Source organism: Bubalus bubalis, chromosome 23 (genome assembly GCF_019923935.1).
Source record: "Bubalus bubalis isolate 160015118507 breed Murrah chromosome 23, NDDB_SH_1, whole genome shotgun sequence".
Taxonomy (NCBI): domain Eukaryota; kingdom Metazoa; phylum Chordata; class Mammalia; order Artiodactyla; family Bovidae; genus Bubalus; species Bubalus bubalis.
The window spans coordinates 44458230-44475550 of NC_059179.1; the positions used below are offsets into that span (position 1 = coordinate 44458230).

Here is a 17321-nt window from a genome sequence, read left to right on the forward strand (position 1 = left end):
TAAAACATCACGTGAGGAGGAAAAGTACCAATGAAAGTGAAAGCTTGTTAAAGAGAAAACAAAATGCCATTCTTTAGAAGCATGTATAATAAAAAAGCCTTTAAAAGATTACCTGTGCATAAAATAATCAGTGTGGGGCATCTCAGGTGTTCGAAAAAGGGCCTCAGAAGCAGCTAGAGTAAATGGGCAGCCTTTCCAGTGTAGGGCCCTCTCAGAACCACCGTCTGGTGCACAGGCAGAAAGAGAAGCAGGTAAGGGAAAAGGAAACATAGAAAGTGTGGAGAAGGTCTGGGGAAAGGACAGTGTTTGTGGGTGATGACAGGCTCAGGAAGGGCACCGTGTTGGCAGAGAGTCTTTAACACGGTCACCTGCCCGGGTGTGCGGAAGTGGGTGAGTGCAGCCCAGGGATCCCAGTCTCACTCGCCCATTCTCAGTGATTTCCCTGAAGCGCACATTCTGGCATCTGGAGCATCTTCATTCTCTAGCCACCGCCTTACTTCTTCATCCCATCTATTTTCACATTTTAGATAATGAAGCTTTATATACTCTCTAAAACTAAAATTTCATGAAGATTCTTACCGAAGCACTTATCTAGAACACTCACCATATATTAAATTACCAGGACATTTTCTTTTCAATAGAGAAAAAATATTTGAAGTGGAAAAAAGAAAGAATATGAGCAGGAAATTACAAAGAAAAAAGAAATCTACCAACGGTCAAGAAGTAAATGGAAAAAATGTTCATTCTCATCAGGAAATGCAAATTGGAACACATAATACTGTTGTTTTTTGTTGTTGTTGTCCATCCAGTTGGTAAAAGTATAAAAGGATTGCTAATATCCAGTGTTGGCAAGGTTGTGGGAAGTGGGGAAGCTGTAGCTGGTGGGAATGTAAGTTGATATAGACATTTAGGGAGAGAGTTGTGCAATAACAGAATTTTAAATATAGAGTTCCATCTCGAGGAATCTGGCCCAAGAAAACAGACGAATAGGCACAAAGGTGTGAAAACGTGTGTTATTGAACACTTTAGCTCTGTGCCAGACCGTATACTAAGCACTTTCCAGGTACTGACACATTTAATCCTTATACCCACCCCATAAGGTTGTTATCATCACCCCCATTTTACAGTTGAGACAGCTAAGGATAAATATCTTGGTTAAGGTTATAAGCCCGAATGTTGGTGCCAAGATTTAAACCCAGCAGTCTGGCCTTTTAATGCAGCATACAAAGATGTTTCTTGCATCTTTGCTTAATAATGAGAATTTTGAAAGCAATCTAAATGTCCACCAGCAAGGAATGGTTAAGTAAATTATGTTGGTGCCTCCATACTATGGAATATGACAGTTTATGCGTGCTCAGTCACTTCCGACTCTTGACCACCCCATGGACTATAGCCTGCCAGGTTCTTCTCTCCGTGGAATTTGCCTGGCAAGAATATTGGAGTGGGTTGCCATTTCCTCCTCCAGGGCCTTTTCCTGATCCAGGGATTGAACCCGTGTCTCTTGTGCCTCCTGCATTGGCAGGTGGACTCTTTACTACTGCACCTCTGGGGAGGCCCATGGGGTATGAAGCAGCCCTTAAAAAGGTAAGGGAGGTTCTCACGAGTGACTTAGAAAGTTCTTCAAGTTAAGTGAAATAATTTGAGCCTGCTTTTTATAAAAACAAAAGTCTGGGTATATAAAGAGAAAGATCCAGAAGAAAGCCAACCACACCTAGAAGTGGTTACTCTGAGTAAAGGCAGCAGAGATGTTGCTGAGGAGGGGAAACTTTATATAATAAGGTTTTTTAGAGTATATTTTATATTGAAACTAATTGGAAAAAAGAAATGAACTCTATCATGTAGCATTTTCAGTAGTAAATAGAGACACTTTTCTTAATTAATTTGGGGGTTTTAAATTGGATTTGCTAATTTACTATGATATTTTGTATTTCAGTTATGTATTAAAATGTCATATCATATTTTAAAAAATAATAAATAAAATTGGATTTGGTCTTTTGAGACACAGAAGACCAATATAGATTGTTAACTGGAGTTATCTTTGCTTTTCCTGGGGCCCAGATTCTCAAAACCTGATCTTCAGTTTTGATTTTCTAAAGCTTTGTGCTAAAATTAACAATTATATTTTCTTGTGCAATTAAAAGACAGGAATTTGTTTCTTCAATTTACTTGGAAGTTAGGTTTTATTTTCCATACAATTTGTTAAAGGCAGAGACTGTATTTTATGTTCATTGTATTTCCTATGACACCTTATACATAATATAAACTCTTTGAGGTTTTTTTTCAAGAATCCAAATTTGTAGCCCCAAAACAAAAGATGATACTTAATATTTAGACTGAAAAGCTGTATAGTTGACTCTAGTATGGGGATTTTTCCCCAGAAATGGTACAAAGTTACATCTTCACCTCAAAGGGGTTATAGTAGTACCTACAAAGTTAAATTTAAAATGTTCGGCTTAAAAATACATATGTACTTAAACAGTATCTGATATAAAAAGTTATTTTTAATTAACATCAACTCTTCAAGAAAGTGCTAATGGAAACATTTCAAAAATTGATTCTCTGCTAGGCAGGCTTCAAAGCTAATGTTTAATTGAAAAGCTCTGGGAGTTCCTTGACAGAGAGTTCTGACAAAATGTGGTCCACTGGAGAAGGCAATGGCAAACCACTTCAGTATTCTTGCCTTGAGTACCCCATGAAAAGTATGGAAAGGTGAAGAGATAGGACACTGAAAAATGAACTCCCCAGCTCGGTAGATGCCTAATATGCTACTGAAGATCAGTGGGGAACTAACTCCAAAGAATGAAGAGACAGAGCCAAAGAAAAAACAGTGCCCAGTTGTGGATGTGACTGGTGATCAAAGTAAACTCCGAAGCTGTAAAGAATAATATTGCATAGGAACCTGGAATGTTACGTCCATAAATCAAGGCAAATTGGAAGTGGTCAGGAGATGGCAAACATCAACATTTTAGGAATCAGTGAACTAAAATGGACTGGAATGGGTGAATTTAACTCAGATGACCATTATATCTACTACTATGGGCAAGAATCCTTTAGAAGAAATGGAGTAGCCGTCATAGTCAACAAAAGAGTCCAAAATGCAATACTTGGATGCAGTCTCAAAAATGACAGAATGATCTTTGTTCATTTCCAAGGCAAACCGTTCACTATCACAGTAATCCAAGTCTATGTCCCAAGCACTAATGCCAAAGAAGCTGAAGTTGAGCAGTTCTATGATGGCCTACAAGACCTTCTAGAACTAACACCAGAAAAAGATGTCCTTTTCATTACAGGGGACTGGGATGCAAAAGTAGGAAATCAAGACATACCTGGAGTAACAGGCAAACCTGCCCTTAGAGTACAGAATGAAGCAGGGCAAAGGCTAATAGAGTTTTACCAAGAGAACACACTGGTCATAGCAAACACTGTCTTCCAACAACACAAGAGAAGACTCTACACATGGACATCACCAGACAGTCAACACCGAAATCAGATTGATTATATTCTTTGCAGCCAAAGATGAAGAAGCTCTATACAGTCAGCAAAAACAAGACTGGGAGTGGACTGTGGTTCAGATCATGAACTCCTTATTGCCAAATTCAGACTTAAATTGAAGAAAGTAGGGAAAACCACTAGACCATTCAGGTATGACCTAAATCAAATCCCTTATGACTATACAGTGGAAGTGACAAATAGATTCAAGGGATTTGATCTGATAGAGTGCCTGAAGAACTATGGAGAGAGGTTCGTGACATTGTACAGGAGGCAGAGATCAAGACCATCCCCAAGAAAAAGAAATGCAAAAAGGCAAAATGGTTGTCTGAGAAGGTCTTACAAATAGCTGAGAAAAGAAGAGAAGCTAAAGACCAAGGAGAAAAGAAAAGATACACCCATTTGAATGCAGAGTTCGAAAGAATAGCAAGGAGAAATAAGAAAGCCTTCCAAAGAGATAGAGGAAAACAACAGAATGGGAAAGATTAGAGAGCTCTTCAAGAAAATTAGAGATACCAAGGGAACCATTCATGCAAAGATGGGCACAATAAAGGACAGAAACAGTATGGACCTAACAGAAGCAAAAGATACTAAGAAGAAGTAGCAAGAATACACAGAACTATACAAAAAAAGATCTTTATGACCCAGATAACCACGATGGTGTGATCACTCACCTAGACCAGACATCCTGGAGTCCAAAGTCAAGTGGGCCTTAGGAAGCATCACTACAAACAAAGCTAGTGGAGGTGATGGAATTCCAGTTGAGCTATTTCAAATCCTAAAAGATGATGTGTGAAAGTGCTGCACTATTCAATATGCCAGAAAATATGGAAAACTCAGCAATGGCCACAGGACTGGAAAAGATCAGTTTTCATTCAAATCCCAAAGAAAGGCAATGCCAAAGAGTGTTCAAACCACCGCACAATTGCACTCATCTCACATGCTAGCAAAGTAATACTCAAAATTCTCCAAGTTAGGCTTCAACAGTATGTAAGCCAAGAACTTCCAGATGTTCAAGCTGAATTTAGAAAAGGCAGAGGAACGAGAGATCAGATTGCCAACATCCTTTGGATCATCGAAAAAGCAAGAGAGTTCCAGAAAAACATCTACTTCCACTTTATTGACTACACCAAAGCCTTTGACTGTGTCGATCACAATAAACTGTAGAAAATTCTGCGAGATGGGAAAAACAGACCACCTTACTTGCTTCCTGAGAAATCTGTATGAAGATCAAGAAGCAACAGTTAGAACTGGACATGGAACAACAGACTGGTTCCAAATTGGGAAAGGAGTATGTCAAGGCTGCATATTGCCACCTTGCTTATTTAACTTATATGCAGATTGTGTCATGTGAAATGCTGGCCTGGATGAAGCACAAGCTGGAATCAAGACTGTGGGGAGAAATCTCAATAACCTCAGATATGCAGATGACACCACCCTTATTGCAGAAAGTGAAGAGGAACTAAAGAGCCTCTTGATGAAAGTGAAAGTAAGAGTGAAAAAGTTGGCCTAAAACTCACATTCAAAAAACTAAGATCATGGCATCTGATCCTACCCCTTTATGGCAAATAGATGGGGAAACAGTGGAAATAATGACAGACTATATTTTCTTAAGCTCCAAAATCACTGGAGATGGTGACTGCAGCCTTGAAATTAAAAGATGCTTGCTCCGTGGAAGAAAAGCTTTGACCAACCTTGACAGCATATTAAAAGCAGAGACATCACTTTGGCAACATCAAAGCTGTGGTTTTTCCCCTAGTCATATATGGATGTGAGAGCTGGGCCATAAAGCAAGCTGAGCACCAGAAGATTGGTGCTTTTGAGCTGTGGTGTTGGAGAAGACTCTTCAGAGTCCCTTGGACTGCAAGGAGATCAAACCAGTCAATCCTAAAGGAAATCAGTCCTGAATATTCTTTGGAAGGACTGATGCTGAAGCTAAATAAAGCTCCAGTACTTTGGCCACCTGATGCGAAAAACTCACTTATTGGAAAAGAGCGTAATGCTAGGAAAGATTGAAGACAGGAGGAGAAAGGGACAACAGAGGAGATGTTTTTATAGCATCACCGACTCGATGGGCATGAGTTTAAGCCAGCTCTGGGAGTTGGTGATACACAGGGAACCCTGGCATGCTGCAGTCCATGGGGTTGCAAAGAGTTGGACGTGACTGAGTGACTGAACTGAACTGAGAGTTCCCAGGTGGTCCAGTGGTTGGGACTCTGTGGTCTCACTGCCAAGGGCCCTGAGGGCTGCCGGAGTTCAGTCCCTGGTGGGGGAGCTAAAATCCTAGAAATGGAGCAGGGAGACTCCCCCACTGAAAAAAAGAAAGAAAAATCCTACAAAGTAAAGTTCAGTGATTTGAACTCATAAAATAAGTATGTAGTAATTTTAAAAGTTTCTTGAGTCCTAAAATAATCCATTAGAATACACAACCTAATAAAGATTTTTGTCACAATACCAATTAATATATATAAAATATATAGAAAAATATTTACTAAAAACGTGGCTCTCAAATATAGGAACTCCACAACATTGCTAAATTAAAAAAAAAAGTTGGATTAAAGATAGAGGCCAATGTTTTTTCATATGAGAAATTCCCCTGTAGGTGCAGCCTGGTTGCCTGCTCAGTTACTGCCCTGGCAGAAGCCGTATTATGTTTACAAAGTTTTGACCACCCTCAGGTTTTGGGCTCAGGCCAAAAAAAGCAAGTGAGAGGAGGATTTCTGCCTTCCTGAAAGCATCTGCTCTGAAACAGATAATGATAAATATAACTGCCATCTTAATATTATCATAAGGCCAAAAAGAACACAAGTTAAAGATGACAAATGTGCTCAGTATTGGGGATAATTGCTTTGGCTCCAGAAAATGTAAGTCAGTGTCTAGCATGGAGAGTAGAGAGGAGAGTCTTTGTGAAATATTGTCTGAAGCTTCAGCAGAGATAAGGTTTTAGGGAAAGACATTCATAATTTTTCATCATGGCCCAAAAATAGCTATCAAATATGTGCTCTTCCGCATCAGTAACCTCGGTTCTCGATAGCCTTGCAACCAGCTTATTAGCTCTAAAAGGTACAATTGTACCTGTCACCAGTGTGAATTATTTTGGCATCTTATCTCTCATTGATCAGAATGAAGAGGGTTATCTTTTTAGCAAATATCAAATGAATAAGTTAATATCCACAATAAATTTACAAGGCTTCCTGTTTCTAAGAAAGTACAAATGGAATCAAACAAGTAGAGTCAGTGTAAATGAAAAGTGTTAGTATCCATGCAGTCACCACTTGCTTGATTCTTTAACCAGCGAGTATTTCATGAGAACGGCCATGTGCTGACTGGTGCTCGGGCCTCTGCAGGAATGCAGAGGGTGTGAGACGTGACCCAGTCCTGCAGAGGAGCTAATCCCAAGTTAAATTCAAAGTGCCGAGACTCAGCATGAAATATGCCATGTTCTTTGATACTAGTAGCTCTAGGCAGTTGATAATTTTTCTTTTTGTTTTTATTTTTTTAAAGGAAAACTACTTTTCACTCTTAAGATTTATACTGACAGAAGTGTTTGAGTTTTCCTTATATTTAAAGTGTACCAGAATTAATTGCTTCAATATAATTAGAATTATGCTTTATTTTCAGTAGTACTTCTTACGGAGAGGGCAGTGGCAACCCACTCCAGTACTCTTGCCTGGAAAATCCCATGGGCAGAGGGGCCTGGTGGGCTGCGGTCCATGGGGTCGCTAAGAGTCGGACACGACTGAGCGACTTCACTTTCACTTTTCATTTTCATGCATTGGAGAAGGAAATGGCAACCCACTCCAGTACTCTTGCCTGGAGAATCCCAGGGACGGGGGAGCCTGGTGGGCTGCCATCTATGGGGTCGCACAGGGTCGGACACGACTGAATCGACTTAGCAGAAGCAGCAGCAGCAGTACTTCTTAAGAGCAGGCAGTGTTACTTTGCTCCCTGTAGTTCCTTGCATGTGGTATGAACTCTGTGCAGAAAACATTATTCACCTCTCAGGGTTGTTGTGATAATTAGTGAAAATAATTGTAATAGTAAAGGTTGATTGACTTCCTTCCTTTATGAAAGTTTCTAAAACATAATCTAAATTTACCATTAATTTGGAAGGAATGATGCTAAAGCTGAAACTCCAGTACTTTGGCCACCTCATGCGAAGAGTTGATTCATTGGAAAAGACTCTGAAGCTGGGAGGGATTGGGGACAGGAGGAAAAGGGGACGACAGAGGATGAGATGGCTGGATGGCATCACTGACTTGATGGACGTGAGTTTGATTGAACTCCAGGAGCTGGTGATGGACAGGGAGGCCTGGCGTGCTGCGATTCATGGGGTCGCAAAGAGTCGGACACGACTGAGCGACTGATCTGAACAACTTTAAATTACTTTCATTAGGATTTTCATTCAAAGAGTTTGTTTTAAAGAAAGAAGCTATGGAAGATTGTTCTTCCTATAAAGAATTAAAATGTCTCCACAACAGAGGTTTTCAAACTTTATACATAAGAAAAAACTTAAGAATTCATCTTAAATTCAGATTTCTGACTGTACCCTTAGAAGCTCCAATTCTGCAGGTTTTGATTGGGCCCAGCAAGCTCCCAGGTGTCTCTTAGGCCTTCCATCTTCCATACATCCAGCAGATCACATTGTGAAAATGTTCTTCCAAAGAGCTTGTCAGTTTGAATCACATACCGATTTAAGTTCTGGTATAGTCAGCACTGACAAAGCTAACCTTTTAAAATTGTTGTATTAAAGTATAATTAACATGTAGTAAACTGCATATATTTAAAGCATATACTTTGATAAGTTTTGATATATGTATACATGCATGAAACCACCATCATAATAAGATAATGAACATATCTGTCCGTGCCAAAGTCTCCTCGTGGTCTTTTCTGATCCCTCCTCCTCACCTCTGCCCCAGTCATCTGCTGATCTGCTTTATGTCATTTTCATTTTCTAGAATTTACATGCCATCGAATCGTAGATTGAGAATTCCCTGGCAGTCCAGTGATTAGGACTTGGCGCTTTTACCACTGTGGCCCAGGTTCGGTCCTGGTTGGGGAACTAAGATCCTACAAGCCATGCAGTGTGGCCCCCCCCAAAAAAAAAAAAGAATCCTGTAGCCTGTGCTCTTATGATGATGATGATAATCTTTGTTGTTATTGTTCTGGCTTCTCTCACTCAGCATAATTATGTGGGATTCATGTGTGTTGCGTGTGTCGGTGTTTCTTCCTTGGTGTCACTGAGTAGAAGGTCAGTGTGTGCGTACGCCACATTTCTATTTATCCATTCACCTGTTGGTGGGACAGTTGTGTTGCTTTCAGTTTTGTGCTGTTGCACGTGAATTTGGTATGAATGTTTGTGCAGATGCATTCAGAATGAAATTTGTGGGATTTCATGCAGCTTTTAACACTTCTTTCTTCTGTGTCTGTTGCAGAAAGTGATCGGTTGGTACCGATTCCGGCGAAACACGCAGCAGCAGATGTCGTACCGAGAGCAGGTGATCCACAAGCAGCTCACCCGCATCCTCGGGGTGCCCGACCTCGTCTTCCTCCTCTTCAGCTTCATCTCCACCGCCAACAATTCCACTCATGCTTTAGAATATGTTCTCTTTAGACCAAATCGAAGGTAAAGAAAGCATTCACCAGCCCACATAATAGGAAAGATGTTGACACAAGTACTTGAGATTTGTGCCTTTGAAAATAAGCATTTTATAGCATCTTTAAAGAAGAGTATTTATAACTGTCCTGTAGCTGGTTTTCTTTGTGATAGAGAAGGTATTTTCCTGTCAGTTAGTTATATAAATTAAAATAAGTTTTTGAGTCAAGAAGCATTAGCAAGACATTCATTATGCATCAGTTCTTACAAGAATAAACAGCTGGAAATCATCATTTGCTTCTCCATAATCCATTATATACAAATACAGTTCTGTTGTGCTGTAAGTCTGATTATAATTTTAAAACATAGATTTCAAGGACAAAATTGTAAAATTGATCCACCTACTGGCTAATGGGGGTTTTGCATTAGGAACTTGTTAAAGCAAAAAGAAAGATCATATGATCATGGTATGTCAGTAAACAACAGAAAGGGTTCCTACAGAAGTTCATTTATAGTATAATAAATTAAATCAGCATCAGTGAAAAATAATTATTAGTTGTTAAATAGCCACTCCTAAGATTTCATCAGTCAGTAGGTTTTTAAGCACCTAAAACCACCTCAGCACTCTTGTCAGTTGCTGTGGAAATGCAGAAGACCTAACCTCTGCCTCCGGGAGTTCACAGTTGAGTCCTACTTTAAGGGAAGTGAAAACTTTTCTAGTCAACATAACCCTGGGTGGTCTGTGGAAGTGGGTTCTCTGTGAGACCTTCTGTTAGTTCCCAGGGCAGAGACTCAAGCTCCTGTTGGCAAGACCCAGTCTTTAAGTAGAGGGGTGCTTTCAACATGATCTCTGTCTCTCTCTCAATCCCCCACAGGTATAATCAAAGGATATCCCTTGCTATTCCCAATCTAGGCAATACTAGCCAGCAAGAGTATAAAGTGTCTTCAGTGCCAAATACTTCTCAGAGTTATGCCAAAGTTATTAAAGAACACGGGTAAGTTGAAAGGTAAAATGAATGTTTTTCCTTTCTTTTGCTAACTGTGCTTCTGGAGAAATGTGACGTCATTTGATATGATTAACACTGAAAAATCCAATAAGGCAATTCTCTTTCTCTACTACTGTATATCAAAATCTGAACGCTTATTGAAAATAAAATTTACTTTAATCAATATTTATTTTTTTAATCACTTGCCACAATTTTTTTTCTTTTTTTGCAACTGATGCAAAAATGTGAGTAGATTATGTGTATATCTGAGGTTCTGAAAGCTAACTGTGGTCCCTGAAACATGTATAGGGTGAGGGAAAAAATAACTACTATTTTTCAGTGGTCTTGGCAACAGGGGTTCTCTCTTCTTTCTCTTGTGTAACCCTAGGGACATGGGCATTGTTGCTGAAACATTGTTACCCTGGGGTTGCAGCATTTAAGTAATCGGTAGATTAAGGAGGAAATGATGGGAAAGTGCCTTCCGTTCACTGCGGTTCTGATCGCTCTGTGAACCTCGTTTCTGTCTGTCTTCTAGTGCTGACTTTTTTGACAAGGACGGAGTGATGAAAGACATCAGGGCGATCTATCAGGTTTATAATGCGCTTCAGGAGAAGGTGCAGGTAATTGACTTATTCGCTAGCTTTCAGTATTTATGTTGCCCAAATGCTTTTTAAATTCTACTTTAATTTTTAATAATCTCTTGTGGTCCAAAAATCAGTCCCCAAATGATATCAGATGTGTGTAGTAGTTACTCACGCCAGTCTACGAGAGCCTGTCTCACTCACTATATGCCTGCCATGGAGACTCTGAAGTACAGTTTTAATATCACTCTGTGACCTCCTTAATGACAGCGTTTTCCGTAGAGAAATGTATTCCCAGTTTAAGGAAGGATTGCTAAGAACATAGCTGTCGCATCACTTAGCCTCCAAGTAGAGACCGCACCCAAAGGCCCCGTGGTAACTCAGGACAGCTCGGCCTCCTGATTTGAGTTCACTCCTCTGCCCACTCCTCTGCCCACAGCTGCCTCCACTGAGTGGGAGGGTGCAGTGGGGCCTGTTCATTCCTAGGCATTCATGCAACAAATATCTATGGAAACGTCTCCTGCAAGCCAGATCCTGAGCTAGGTGCAGGCAGTACTTTCCCACGTTCTTGTCATCAGCCCCAGAGTGTTTTTAGGGGTGATTCGCTCTGAAACCCTAAGAACAAAAGTGCCTTGGAGGACAGGAAGAAGAGGGGTCAGGCTGAAGAGGCTGTCCCAGGCCTGGAGGAAGGGCCCAGGGAATGAAAGAGCACAGGCAGCTACTGAGAAAGAGGAGAGCAGTCTTCGTTCAGGCCGGGGTAAAGGGGAAGGCAGGCAGTGGGCAGATCCCAGTGTGAGGCTCCAAATCAGGGTCACGGTCCCCGTAGCAGCACAGGGAACTTAATCCAGCCTCACTCACTGGTGACTGGCCCACTTTCCGGCGATTTCTGGTATTTCTGCTATGGAAGGAACGTGCAGTGAAAAGCAACTTTTTGTCCTGAATTCATGACCATGCTCTTTGCAGACTGTCAGTGCCGTCTCACAGACCTCAAAGTGGCATGTATTAGACATTTCATTGCCTATTGATTAAGGCCTGCCCTGCAAACACCAGATCACGTCCATGCCCTGATATGAATGGTTAAAGTACATTGACTAGGGAAAGTTGAAAAAGAAAATAAGTTTCAAAGTCAAGTTCTTTTTCAACTTTTCCTAGTTGTGGTTTCTATTAAATAAATCTGTGTGTGATCCGAGGCTTAATTGTTGATTATAAATAAAAGTTGAAAGCATGTCATTCCTTTCTTTTGTTCATCCTCCTATGCTAGACTGTGCTGTGCTAAGTCACTTCAGTCGTATCCGACTCTTTGTAACCCTGTGGACTGTAGCCCGCCAGGCTCCTCTGTCCATAGGATTCTCCAGGCAGGAATACTGCAGTGGGTTGCCATGCCCTCCTCCAGGGGATCTTTTCAACCAGAGATTGAACCCGAGTCCCTTAGGTCTCCTGCATTGGCGGACGGGTCCTTTACCAGTAGCACCACCCGGGAAACCCTATGCTAGACTGATACCAAAATTCCCTTTTCATATAAATAAAGATGAGTAAGCAAGGGAAAGATTCATATTCAAGAATGTATAAGCTAAGTAGCATAATCATCTTAACTAAGAAAGCAGTTCAGTGAATAACAGCAGTACTGGTCTCTTGGGCCTTCATGGTTTTGTTGTATACCTCAGGGAAATGTCTCCTTTTTAACGTAATAAAGTATACAGATTTTTCCTAGGGTCATAATCGATGCTGTCTTTATGAAGTGCCTCATGCTTGGATTTGAAACTAATTGTTCTTGTTGTCATTTTTCCCTCAGGCAGTGTGTGCAGACGTGGAAAAGAGTGAGCGAGTTGTTGAATCTTGTCAGGCAGAAGTGAACAAATTAAGAAGACAGATCACTCAGAGGAAGAATGAAAAGGAACAAGAAAGACGTGAGCTTCTTATTCATTTTACCCCTGAGTATCAGGGAAATGTCTGGTTTTGAACTTCAAATTATATGATAAATTACATCCATTCTTCTACATTCATCAGGCCCCAAGTTAAGCTGCTTAGGACAGGGCATCCCTTTGTCTTTAGCTTTTCCAGAAGCACAGTACTGTTTTTCATGGTATCCTTCTCAAGTCTCTGATACTGGAAGAAAAAAGACCAAAGGTAGAAAGGCTGAAGCAAGTTAGAGTAATTCCCAAGAAGTGATATGGTCTGTGTACAGTAGATGTGATGTTTCTTACCAAGTTAACCCTGGCATGCCTAGGACATAGGAGCCGTGTCCTGTGTTCACTGGAGCCTCATAAAAGGGCTCCCTAAAATTCTGTGAACATTATATTTGATGCACGGGGCAGGGTCTCGGCAAAGACTTTAAATGTCTAGTTTTTGATAGCAGTGGGTGGCCAGATACCATTACACTAAGGAACCAGCTGGTTAAATGAGAACTAAGCCCAAGAATCTATTAACTCCAGCATGGTAACAGACATCTGCTGTAGTACCACCAGATTTTTAAAAATATTATTTTTATTGAAATACAGTTGATTTACAATGTCATGTTAGTTTCAGTACAGCATGGTAATTCAGGTGTGTGTGTGTGTGTATATATTATTTTTCAGATTCTTTTCCATTATAGGTTATTACAAGATGTTGACTATAGCTCACTGTGCTATCCAGTAGGACTTGTGGTTTATCGGTCTTATGTACAGTAGTGTGTATCTGTTAATCTCAGACTCCTGATTTATCCTCCCCACCCACCCTTTGGTAACCATATTTGCTTTCTATGCCTGTGAGCCTATTTCTGTTTTGTAAGTAAGGTCATTTGTACCGTTTTTCTGTTTGTTTTTTTTATTCCATATGTAAGTAATATCAGTGGTATTTATCTCTGTCTGACTTCACTTGGTATGATAATCTGTAGCTCCATCCATGTTGCTGGAAATGGCATTATTTCATTCTTTTTTATGAAACTCGCTAGATTTAACTAGTGGTTAAGACTTTGGCTCTTCCCCTTGCAGGGGGCACAGATTCCATCCCTGGTTGGGGAACTAAGGGCCTGCCTGCTGCACAGGGCAGCCAAATAAATCAGATAAAATACAGGGACACACAGAGACACACACAAAGCTGGATGATGGAGCTGGAATTTGGAGAAGTTGGGGTGCCTGACACCTGAGGTGTGTGTCTTTTAACCCAAATCTTATACTCTTTTCATCAAAATTTTAACTGAACGCAAGAAACTCTCCAGTTAGCACTGTTTTTCTTAATCGCTGATTGAGAGAGTTTTTGAGGACTTCCTCTGTGGGGGAGAACTGCGTTCTCAGGCCCCTGGGTGATATGACTCAGATATCTATCTGAGTGATAGAATTGTGGGTGATTTTCATTTTTTTTTTTTTTTCTAAATTTTGTACAAATCATTTTTATAATATTTTTAAATGTACTTGAAAACAGTTTAAAGGCCATAGACTCATACATGTGTGGCTGTTTCAGTTTTACCACCATAAAAATGCAATAAAGTTATGGCCTAGTACCTAACACAGGACTTTTGAAGTCCCTGTTTTTTTAATTTAATTTAAAAAATATTTTTGCAGTGTTGTATTGTTTTCTGAACTTTTTTTTTCTTCATGTCTGTTTCTTTGGTCGGGCCGTGTCTTTGCTGTGGCGTGCAGGAGCTGCAGTCTTCAGTGTGATATGCAAACCTTAGTGCAGCATGTGGGATCTGGTTCCCGGACCAGGGGTTGGACTCCGGCCCCCAGCATTGGGATGCAGCATCTTGGCCACTCAACCACCAGGGAAGTCCCAGGGCTTTGAACTTTTAAGGAGAAAGAGATGTTTAAGAATATTGTGACAAGTAGTTGTCGAGAAGTTTTTTTTTGTTTTTTGATGTGAGGTCTATTAAGGAAAAACTCACATTCAGATGACCACCAAGTGTGGGGACAACTCTCAATTTTATCCTCTGTCCCCGTGGTCTCTGAGCACAGTGAGCAGCAGGCAAGGGTCATAGCACTGGATCTGGAGTTGAGAGACCTGTGTTTGGGTATCAGAGCCCCCACTTCTCGCTGTCCTCTTAGTGAAGTCACCTGATCTTTCTGACCTCTGGTCCTTTGCCTGCATAACAGACGGTAATATTAATGATAACGGTAGTACTTCAGAGAGTTGTTCTGAGGCTTTTGAAAATTATGAAATACTGTGCAAATGTACAGTAATTCACAGAAATAATAAATTGCACTGCTTTGTTGCTGTTTTCAGAACAGTCAGGTCGACCACTGAATGTGTTGACATGCAAAGCTGGGACAATACAGAGAGTGTTACAGTTTCCTTCCTCTTTCCCCCCAGGATTGCAGCAGGCCATGGTAAGCCGGCAGATGCCATCTGAGAGCGTGGACCCCACCTTCAGCCCTCGGATGCCCTATCCAGGGTTCACAGCTGAAGGTCGAAGTACTCTTGGAGACACAGAGGCCTCGGACCCGCCTCCGCCTTATTCTGATCTTCACCCAAATAATCAAGAAAGTACTCTGAGCCATTCTCGCATGGAAAGCAGCGTCTTTATGCCTCGACCTCAAGCTGTGGGCTCCTCCAGTTACGCCTCCACCAGTGCTGGACTGAAGTATCCTGGAAGTGGAGCAGATGCCCCTCCTTCCCACAGAGCAGCTGGAGACAGTGCTGAGGAATCAGATGACAGTGATTATGAAAATTTGATTGACCCTACAGAGCCCCCTAATAGCGAATACTCACGTTCAAGGGATTCTCGACCCATGACACACCCTGATGGGGGCTCCAGGAACACTCAGACCTCCCAGATTTAACTGAACGCAAGAAACTCTCCAGTTAGCACTGTTTTTCTTAATCGCTCATTGAGAGAGTTTTTGAGGACTTCCTCTGGAGGGGAGAACTGCTTTCTCAGGCCCCTGGACTCCCCAAGACGAGTTTTTGGGCCCAGACCTTGGAGGAGCCTCGCATGCAGGGGGTCCTCACCTGCGGATGCAGTGTGCAGGGCTCACAACAGAGTCATTAAGATAATCAAATTGTCCGAATTCTGGTGCGATTCATGGATGTACTGGTAAATTTAGGCAAAGATAAACTTATCAACGTAGTTTCTATTCTTTAAAATAATTTGGAAATTAGAGACTAAGCACAATTAGTCTATAAATGTTCTATAAATCAAAACCTTACCTCTTGCACTATCATGCCTTGAGATTTACTTTTTCAAAGGGAAACTAGTTTAGCAGCAGCCTTCAAAGAACCTTCTTTCTATGATGAGCCAAATTCATCTTTGCCAGAAAAGAAATTTTGATAATTTCCAAGATTGGAACAAATCAGTCGTACCTTCTTTTGTCTGCATGACTTTGTGAGATCAAAAGAGAGGGCTTTGTTTCCACTTTTTTCTACTAGCCTGATATGTATTGTCACTTAAAATGGTTGCCTTTAAAAAAAAATGTAGAAATACTAATTACCAGTAAGTAATCATCCAAATAAGTATGTCATAAAATAAATTACTTATTTTTCTTTCGGGGAATCCCAGTGACTGCTCTGTTGCACTAGCCACGTTTATGGTCTCTGTTCTGGAGTCTTAAATGAAGGACACACAGCAGTATAACAGAAAGGAGTTCTGTTCCAGACCTGAGTTTTATGAGGAACAGACTCCAGACACAGCCGATTTAGCCAAGTTCGTACGTAAGGGAGATAATTCGTGTAGATCTTCTGACAAATCCTAGTGTTAGTTTTATTTGTGGAAGAAAGACATTTAATAAACTGTTTGGGAAGCTTGGTTATTGAATAGAGATTCATTTCCAATCAAAATAACCACACTTTTTTAAGTTACCATTGGGCATATAGCTGTGGAATGTGTAGAGACTTTCCTTGGGGAGGCACTTAACATTCTTAGTTAATTACGCTTGCTTTCTAGTTTTGCCCAGAATGTGTGACACCACTCCAGACGTTCATGAGCGTGACAGGCTCCTGGTTTGGAGATGACAAGACCCCTCCTCCCCCATTTACGGCAGGGTCAGCCCACGAAGCTAATGCCATGGATTATAACTGCCTTTCTTTGGACTCGTTACGACCTGTAAGAATAAGGAAGTTGTTAAGGAAGCTTAAAATCCAGGTTCTGAAAAAGTAGTTTCATTTTGTAGGAAAGAAGTTTAGTCTGAATGGAAATTAAACGTTCAAACTGTCATCCTTCAGATAGCTACTCAGTGGGGTCTGTACCTTCCTGCTCTCCAGTTTTGTTGGCCTTATACCACTGCCGTTTGATTTGAAATGTTGCAGACCGCTTTATCTGCAGATCTGTTCCAGTGTTTATCAGCTACCCTCTAGCAGCTTCAGCACCAGTGTGAATTTTTTTTTTTTAAGTGCCATCACCATCTCCTCTGTTCAGATTTTGACATTCAGGAAAATATTTTTATTTTTTATGCCATACTGAAACCTACAATGTATATCTGACAAAGCAGTTAAATGTGACAATAAAAACTTATTTAATCATGGTATACCATTGTTTTAATGTTTGTCTCCACACCCGGCAAGGTCTTGCCTCAGTTGACTCATTCTGGCCATTCTTAGTTGACTTCATATAGTTTTTTTTAAAAGGCATGAAAACTCATCTCCATACTTGTTTTTTATTTTTTTGATCAGGCTGGTTTCAGGGGAAATCCAAAAATACAATTTACCAAAAGATTTCTCTTGATTTCAAGAATGTGTCAAATATCAAGTTATCAA

General features: G+C 40.7%; 1 protein-coding gene across 1 annotated transcript in view; it reads left to right on the top strand.

The window, feature by feature from the left end:
• The window catches only part of ABRAXAS2 (abraxas 2, BRISC complex subunit), a 30657-nt gene extending 13565 nt beyond the window's left edge, over positions 1-17092 (top strand). Inside the window, exons 6-10 of the mRNA XM_006080422.3 lie at positions 8928-9118; positions 9964-10083; positions 10610-10694; positions 12448-12562; positions 14943-17092. Coding sequence (XP_006080484.1) covers positions 8928-9118; positions 9964-10083; positions 10610-10694; positions 12448-12562; positions 14943-15412 — 981 coding nt within the window. The 3' untranslated portion in view covers positions 15413-17092. The remainder of the gene's footprint in view (positions 1-8927; positions 9119-9963; positions 10084-10609; positions 10695-12447; positions 12563-14942) is intronic.
• The last annotated feature ends 229 nt before the right edge of the window (positions 17093-17321 follow it).